The sequence below is a fragment of the Rhincodon typus genome, chromosome 21 (assembly GCF_021869965.1).
Source record: "Rhincodon typus isolate 14 chromosome 21, sRhiTyp1.1, whole genome shotgun sequence".
NCBI lineage: Eukaryota > Metazoa > Chordata > Chondrichthyes > Orectolobiformes > Rhincodontidae > Rhincodon > Rhincodon typus.
The window spans coordinates 36,794,080-36,802,963 of record NC_063352.1 but is presented as its reverse complement, the minus strand read 5'-3'; the positions used below and the strand labels follow the sequence as shown (position 1 = coordinate 36,802,963).

Genomic DNA, 8,884 nt, shown 5'->3' with positions numbered 1-8,884 from the left:
ATTATTAAAATTGTCCATGCCCCACAACGCTGGTAAATTAAATCTTATCTTTTTAACTTTGACAGTTATTGTTGATGATGATAATAATAATATGCCAGTTTGCCAAGGTTTTAATGTGGAGAAGCGGGAAAGAAGCTGAAACTTCCGAGAAATCTTGCTGCAGTTTGTGCTCTTTGCCTCCGCCAGGGGACGCAGTCTGCATCAGGGGCGATGTATGCGTCCTCCAATCCAGCAGGGAGGCGCTCACACCAGCTGAGTGACATCGACCGAGTCTTCTCTTGTTTCCATGGAGGGATTGTTGCCGGCTCCGGCTTCTGCCCTTTGACCCTGACTCGTCCTTGACACTGCTCGTGGTTCCTGGATATTCCTGGAGGAACGGAGCCGGCACCGGGCGATGGTGAGAAAACCGGGTCGGGGAATCCCGCGGGGTATGCGGTGGGAGCGTCGGGGGGGTTGGGGGTTGGGGATCGGGGATCGAGGATCGAGGATCGAGGATCGGGGGAGGGGGGGAGGTGTGCGGTGGGTCCGTCGGGGAGAGATCCCGGGGGGTGTCCGGGGCCGCTGATCCGCGGGGTCTCGGCCCCGGGCCGGGGGTTCCGGGCCTGGATGTGCAGTGAGCTGCTGTTCAGTTACTGGGATCTAATCATCCGCCTTCTCTCCATCTCTCTCTGTCTGTGTACAGGCCAGATACTTGGTTCAGATCATCATCGTTGGAGCCCAAGTGGTGGGGAGAGCATTTGCTCGGGCAGTGAGGCAGGAAATGGCTGGTGAGTAATTGAAGACGCCGGAAGATTTATTTTTAAAAGCCCAAAGCTGATCTGATGTTTGTTGTTGGCTTTAGTTTTATTGACGTTTCAGTGAATGATGAACATCGACACCAGGGAGAACTCAGCTGATGTTCTTTTAATGGGGCGCTGGGATCTTTCACGTTCATTTGAGGCAGCTTCTCCAGTGATGCAGCACTCCCTCAGTACTGTGTGGTTAACACATGGGCTCATGTCTCTGGAGTGGGGCTTCAAGCCATGACTTGCTGTTGCAAGCAGGAGTTTTGACCTCTAAACCAGAGCTGATATTGATGGGGTAAGATTTCAGTGGCAACTTTGGAACCTCTGTGATCCTGAATCGGAAGAGGTAGTGGAAAATGGAAAGAACATAGTTAGGAGTAGTTTATAGGCCCCCTCACAATAGTTATACAGTCGACAGAGAATGAAGTAAGAGATAAGGGCACGTAATAAATGTGGTATATTATCGTTGGTGACTTTAATTTTCTTGTAGATTGTGGTAGATTGGCAGAGGGAGGAATGAAGAACAATTCATAGTATAATGAGTACAGTGTCCTAGAACAATATTGTGTGAATCCAACCAGAGATTGAGCTATTTTGGATCTGATTACGTATAATGAGGCAAGTTTAATAAATGATGTCAGAGTAAAACAAAACATGACCATAACATGGTCAGTCAGTCTTACTTCTGTGGTGGGCAAATTATTGGAGAGGATTCTGAGAGATAGTATTTATGATTATTTGGAAAAGCACAGTTTGATTAGAAATAGTCAGCATGGCTTTGTGAGGGGCAGGTCATGCCTCACAAGCCTATTGAATTGTTTGAGGATGTGACAAAACACATTGATGAAGGTAGAGCAGTGAATGTGGTGTATATGGATTTTAGCAAGGCATTTGATAAGGTTTCACATGGTAGGCTCATTCAGAAAGTAAGGAGGCATGGGATTCAGGGAAATTTGGCTGCCTGGATACAGAATTGGCTGTCCAATAGAAGACAGAGGGTGGTAGTAAATGGAAAGTATTCAGCCTGGAGCTCGGTGACCAGTGGTGTTCTGCAGGGATCTGTTCTGGGACATCTGCTCTTTGTGATCTTTATAAATGACTTGGATGAGGAAATGGAAGGGTGGGTTAGTAAGTTTGCCGATGACACGAAGTTTGGTGGAGTTGTGGACGGCGTGGAGGACTGTTGTAGGTTGCAACAGGACATTGAGACGATGCAGAGCTGGGCAAAGAAATGGCAGATGGAATTCAACCCAGAAAAGTGTGAAGTGATCCATTTTGGAAGGTCGAATTTGAATGCAGAATACAGGGTTAATGGCAGGATTCTTGGCAGTGTGGAGGAACAGAGGGATCTTGGGGTCCACATCCATAGATCCCTCAAAGTTGCTACTCCAGTTGATAGGGTTGAAAAAAAGGCATATGGTGTGTTGGCTTTCATCGGCAGGGGAATTGAGTTTAAGAGCTGCGAGGTTATGCTGCAGCTCTATAAAACCCTGGTTAGACCACGCTTGGAATATTGTGTTCGGTTCTGGTCACCTCATTATAGGAAGGATATGGAAGCTTTAGAGAGAGTGCAGAGGAGATTTACCAGGATGCTGCCTGGACTGGAGGGCAGGTCTTATGAGGAAACGTTGAGGGAGCTAGGGCTCTTTCCATTGGAGTGAAGAAGGATGAGATGTGACTTGATAGATGTTTAAAAGATGATGAGAGGCATCGATAGAGTGGATAGTCAGAGACTTTTTCCCAGGACGGAAATGACTATTACGAGGGGGCATAATTTTAAGGTGATTGGAGGAAGGCATGGGGAGATGTCAGAGGTAGGTTCTTTACACAGAGAGTGGTGGGCTGTGTGGAATACACTGCCGGCAGTGGTAGTGGAGTCAGATACTTTAGAGACTTTTAAGCGACCCTTGGATGGGCACATGGAGGATAGTAAAATGCAGGATAGTTTGATCTTAGTAGGATAATAGGTCGGCACAATATCGTGGGCCGAAAGGCTTGTACTGTGCTGTACTGTTCTGTTCTATGTTCATGGTAGAATTTAGCATTCAGTTTGAGAAGGAGGAACTTGGGAAGGTGACCATGAGATACGGGAACAGAATTAGAACATGTGGCCATCAAGTATGCTCATTCTTGTGAACCTCCTCTGGACCCCTCCAACGCCAGCACATCCTCCCTTAGATACGGGACCAAGAATTGATCTCAATATTACAAATGTGGTGTGACCAGAGCTTTATATAATTTCAGCAGTACATCTCTGCTTTTGTATCAACTGTGCTAAGCTTAAGTAAAGGTAATTACAAAGGAATGAGGGCACAACTGGTTAGAGTGGACTGGGGAAAGCGTTTAATAGCAAAGACCATTGAGGAATAATGGCAGACATTTTAGAAAATCAAAGATATATCCCAGTAAGGAAGAAGGGTTAGAGAAAGGGCATAAGCAAACCATGTTCAATCATGGAAGTTAAGGATAGCATCAGATTGAAAGAAAAAAACATAAAATGCGACAAAAATTAGTAGCAAGCCAGCAGATTGGGCAAGTTTTTAAAAAATCAACAAAAACAGCCAAAAAATAAATAGAAGGAGAGGATAAACTGAGGTGAAATTTGCGAATGATATCAAGATGGACAGCAAGAGCTTCTTTAAATAAATAAAAAGGGAGAGAGAAGCCAAAGTGAACATGGGCCCATTAGAGAATGAGGCTAGGGAAATAATAATGGGGAACCAGGAAATGCAGGAGTTGAATAAATACTTTGCATTGGTCTTCACAGTAGAAGACACTAATAGCATTTCAAACTTGCTAAATAATAAAGGGGCAAAAGGAGTAGAGGAAATAAATACAATAACTTTCACTAGAGGGAAAAAAGTCTTCGGAAAACTAATGAGACCAAAGGCCAATCAGTCTCCTGGACTTGATGAGACGTATCCTCGGATATTAAAGGAAGTAGCTACATAGACTGTGAACATATTGGTAATAATCTTCCAGATATCCTTAGATTCTGGAAATGTTCCAGGGGATTGGAAAACTGCCAAAGTAACACCTTTCATAAATAAAAGGAAACAGACAAAAAGCAGGCCAGTTAGCTTAACATCTATTATTGGGAAAATGTTAACGAGTTTATTATGAAGGATATAACTGCAGAGGATTTAGAAGTGTATAACCTTCTTAAGCAAACCAAGTTCAGAAAGAATAATGCAAGTATCAGCCTCTCAAAATGATTAAGCAGAGTCAGCATGGCTTCATGAAGGGGAAATCAGGCCTGACAAAATTTACTGGAATTCTTTGAGGAAACACCAACCAGGATAGATAAAGAGGAAGCAATGGATAAAGTATATTTGGATTTTCAGAGATATTTGATATGGTACTACAAATTAGGCTACTTAATAAGGTGATAGTCCATGGTGTTGGAGGTAGTACATTAGCATGGAAAGATGATTGGCTAATTAATAGAAGACAGCGAGTTTGGATAAGGGGGGGATTTTCAGGATGGCAGCCTGTAAAGTAGTGGGGTGCATCAGGGATCAGTGCCAGGGCCACAATTATCGACAATATCATAATAACTTGAATGACGCAAATGAATGTACTGTTGCCAAGTTTGCAGATGGCACAACAATGAGTGGGAAGGCAAGTGGTGAGGATGAAGCAAAGAGTCTGCAAATGGATATAAACAGGTTAAGCAAGTGGGCAAAAACGTTATTTAAATGGAGAAAAACTGCAGAATGCTATGCAACAGAGAAATTTAGGAGTTATCCTCCATGAATCACAAAAAACATACATGTTCAGAGGGTGATAGGAAAGGCAAATGGAATGTTGTTTATTTCAAAAGGAACAGAGTTTAAAAGTAGGGAGGTTTTGCCAAAAACATTCAAGTCACTAGTCAGACCACAGCTAGAATACTGTAAACAGTCTTGGCTCTTTTATGTAAGGAAAGGTTTACTGGCATTGGAGGAAGTCCAGAGAAGGTTCACTAGGCCGATAACCAGTTAAGAAGAGACTGTCTTATGAGGGCTGGTTAGTAGACTGGTCCTGTACTCATTGAAATAAAGAAGAATGAGAGGTGACTTTATTGAAACATACAAGGTTCTTACAGTAAATGCAGAAAGATTGTTTCCCCATGTGGGACAGTCTAGAACCAGAAGACATAATCTCAGAATAAGGGCTCAGTTAAGACAGAAATGAGGGGGAATTTCTTCTCTGAGGGGAGTGAATCTGTGAAATTCTTTACTGTGGAGAGCTATGGAGACTGGGTCCATTAAGTATAGTGAAGGCTGAGATAGACATCTTTAATCAGTAAGGGAATCAAAGATTTTTGGAGAAAAGGTAGGTGGAAAGAGGAAAGTGGAGTTCAGGATTATCAGATCAGCCATGATCCCGTTGAATGGCAGTGTACACTCTGCGCTGAATGACCTACTTCTGCTCCTACCTTATGGTCTTAAGGGCCACATATTGGCCATATTGATTGTAGTTGGCAGTAATATTATTTGGATAGGACTGGTGAGATGGTTCAAGTTTTATTATTAAACTAAGGCTATTAAAAGAAAAAAGTCATCTGTCAGTCCGACTACTTCATTGTATTTACAGCACAGGAGACCTTTCAACCCATTCTGTCTGCTCTGGCTGTTTGAAAGATATTCAATTGGAACAACTCAGCCCCTGCTCCCCGTGTTGCTACAATTATTTCCTTTTTAATTATATATCCAATTCTTTCAAAAGTAACTGTTGAATCTTCTGATTTTAAGTAATACATTACTGCAATATGACTAATTTAAGATAGACTTTGTGACTGGTGCTTGTTTCAAATCACTGTTTCCTTCAGCAAGTAAAGCTGCAGCAGAAGCTCGTGGCCAAGCTGGTCGGCATCCAGCAGCCACCAACATCAACGGAATGTCACTGCAGGAAGCACGGCAGATTCTTAACGTGACAAAGCTCAATACAAAGGAGATCCAGCAGGTAGGATCTTTGGCCTCTGCTGCTTTGCCTTGTCTAAACAAATTATTTTGGACTTTATCGGGATTAGAATTCCAATGTGGAGCATGATGATTAAAGGAAGCAAAAAAAAACTTACATTTATTCAGTGTCATAGCATGTCCTTGGAATGTCTCAAAAATTCAGTGAAGTACTTTCGAAGCAAAGTCTGGGTGATTTGTGGAAATGTGACAACCACTTTGTGCACAGAAAGTTCTGACAAACAGCAAATGAATGATCAAATAGTCCATCTCCTGGCAATATTGATTGACAAAAACATTAGCTAGAACACTGGAAAACTCCCCAGTTCTTCTTTGAAATTGTGCCATGGGATCTTGCACTTAGTTTAAATCTTGCAAAAGATAGCAGTTCTAGCAATGCAGCATTTCTCAATGTTACACACAGAGTGCCCGCATGATTAAGTCCCCCATTAGTTGCAAAACTGCACACCAATTGGATGACCCTTAAATAAATGTCCCAGATTCATCAGTCTGTGATCAGTCCAGCTTGAAACAGACACAGTAATGGCTAAAGTGCTACATTGGACACTATGACCAAATCATCTGTGATACAGATATTATCAATGATCAGTTATTTATCATTATAAAATGCAAATCTGTATGGAGGTAAATAAAACCAAGGTAATGTTGAAGTAAACACATGACATCCTGGAAAATCTCTGCAGGTCTGGTGGTCACTATGGAGAGGGAAAAGAGTTCACATTTCAAGTTCAGTATGGATTTTTGGAGACCATTAATCCTGGTTTCCCCAGTCACAAATGCTGCCAGACCTGCCGAGGTCCTCCATCTCTTTATTTTTATTTCAGATCTTCAACTTTTACAGTGTTTCGCTTTTGTTTTAGATGTTTCTTTGACCAATAACCTAGCTGAATCAGTTGGTAACTCTGTTCATGCTCAGGAAATCACAGAATTTTTTAACAAATTCTTCTATGGAATGTGAACATCACTAGCTTGCTCAGCATTTATTGCCCAGAGGGCAGTTAAGAGTCAACCACATTGCTGTGGGTCTAGAGTCACATGTAAGCCACACTAGATAAGAACAGCACTTTCCTCCTGATGGGTTTCCTCCAACAATCGACAATGGTTGCACTGTCATCACTAGACTTTCAATTCCAAGTTTTTATTGAATTCAAATTTCACCATCTGCCATGGTGGGATTCGAACTCAAGTACCCAGAACATTAGCTGGGTCTCTGGATTAATAATCCAGTGATAATGCCACTAGGCCAACACCTCCGTGACAAGTACTGTCATGTTTAATCAATTCTTAATCAGAACTATAGTTTAGGTGAGAGAGACAACCATGTGGAGATTTAAACTACCAGTGCTATTTAGTGTGAAGAGATGGTCAACATTCATTAGTGAGTCATCTATCTCGTATGTAGAGGCCTTGATCCTATCACATGAAAGGTCTTGATGTATCTACTGCTAATTTACCACTGCACCTCTGCTATCTAATGTCTCGTTGTCCTACTTAGGAAACATTTTAACCATGGGTTAATTTTTTTTCTCTCTCCTCATTGAAACCAGAACTATGAGCATTTATTCAAAGTCAATGACAAGTCAGTGGGTGGATCGTTCTATTTGCAGTCCAAGGTGAGAGTTCATAATTTATATTGTTCTTCCTTTGGCTTCAAACTCAATCTTGGGATTTTAAATACTCCCTTGAAGTTAGTCATATCTCAAAATCAGTAAAATATTATTTTCTTATTTGATTTTAAATTCCAAAGGATGATAGCAAGGGAATCATGCTCTAATTAAGCACTTCTTGTAGGAATTTTTGTTGAATTTATTTTGAAACATAGACAGGCAAAATTGAGTCTTAATTTTTGAGTTCCCACAAATGAGTGATTGCAGTGTGCAGTGTGGTATGATATTGCATCAGGATTTAATTGATGGTCTGAATTAACTGGTTACAGCCAGAGCTGACTAAGAGGGGAAATTGGGCAGAGTTCTGGCTGCTGTTCTTTTATTCATTGATCTCTATCAGCAAATGCGTGTGTTTTACCAGACAGCCCTTCTTCAAAATACATTTCTTACAAATATGTAGAAATACATCCTCACGCAACACCTCAAAGGGCCTTCATGAAATCCTAGCACCTTATAACTTTTAAATGAATCTTTGTTGTTACCAGGTAGTGAGAGCAAAGGAACGACTTGATGAGGAACTAAAAATTGAAGAAATGGATCAAGCAAGAAAGGAACAGACAAAACAGCCTGAGACATGACTCTCAGAAAACCTCAGTTTCACGTTTTGTTTAATTGTTTACTCATACCTGCATAAACTACATGAAAGTCAAACATTTGCAGTCCTTGTTTGAATGGGGACAGGAACCAGCTTTGGTATTAACAATGGATCCAAGGACTGGGATGGGTACCAGCTTTGGATTGAAGTAACTGGGCTAGATAGCAGCTGTGAGAATGTATCAGCACTTAAATACCAGTTTCCATTGGTATTAGCCAAACCCTGAACTAGTTGTGAATCATGTACTTAGGGTTTTGTGTGGAAGAAATAATTTAATACAGCAGTGGTGCTGATGCATGGAGGTTGCCCATCGTAAACTACACACAACTGCTTTGCATTGAACATGCAGGTCCGATTAAATGTTTCTTGTGCGTTATAACAAAGAAATGGAACTCGCCTTGGTCTTCAGTCACTTTCTGTTTGAATGGCAAATAATGCAACTGGATACTTGGTTTGAATTTATATAGAAAGAACAGTCAGCTCTAATCTTGCCTCACATCTTGACCTCCTGAAACACTGAAGAGACTCATTGCAGCTGGATGCATGGTGAAAATTAATTATTTTTAATTTTTAAAAAATTCTGTAATATCATTTTGAAAATGTCTTGTATCTGATTGTAAATAAAAATACATTTACAGTAATTTGATCCTAGCTTCAGGAGAATACAGTAACTGCCTAAAGTATTGATGGAGCACAGGTTTGTACAGCAGTGTACATTATAAAAATTTCATTAGGTTAACAATATGCAGCATTCTCCACACAAGAATGGATCAAGCTACAAAGGTACAGATATAATAGTCCCAGATGTAACCACCACATTTTTTTCACAATTTGTTCAGTTTTCTCTTAAGTTAATAAATTATATGAAAAATG

General features: G+C 41.0%; 1 protein-coding gene across 1 annotated transcript; it reads left to right on the top strand.

Annotated features, from left to right (window-relative positions):
• Positions 1-261: 261 nt before the first annotated feature.
• Positions 262-8,652, top strand: pam16 (presequence translocase associated motor 16). Its single transcript, XM_020531830.2, has 5 exons — positions 262-397; positions 683-767; positions 5,599-5,732; positions 7,297-7,362; positions 7,902-8,652. Exons 1-5 carry the CDS (start codon positions 395-397, stop codon positions 7,992-7,994), a joined length of 381 nt encoding a protein of 126 aa, XP_020387419.1. The 5' UTR covers positions 262-394; the 3' UTR covers positions 7,995-8,652.
• The last annotated feature ends 232 nt before the right edge of the window (positions 8,653-8,884 follow it).

Coding starts and splice junctions, on each gene's coding strand:
- pam16 (XM_020531830.2), top strand. Junction 768..5,598: donor AGTGAGGCAGGAAATGGCTG/GTGAGTAATTGA, acceptor TGTTTCCTTCAG/CAAGTAAAGCTGCAGCAGAA. Junction 5,733..7,296: donor ATACAAAGGAGATCCAGCAG/GTAGGATCTTTG, acceptor CATTGAAACCAG/AACTATGAGCATTTATTCAA.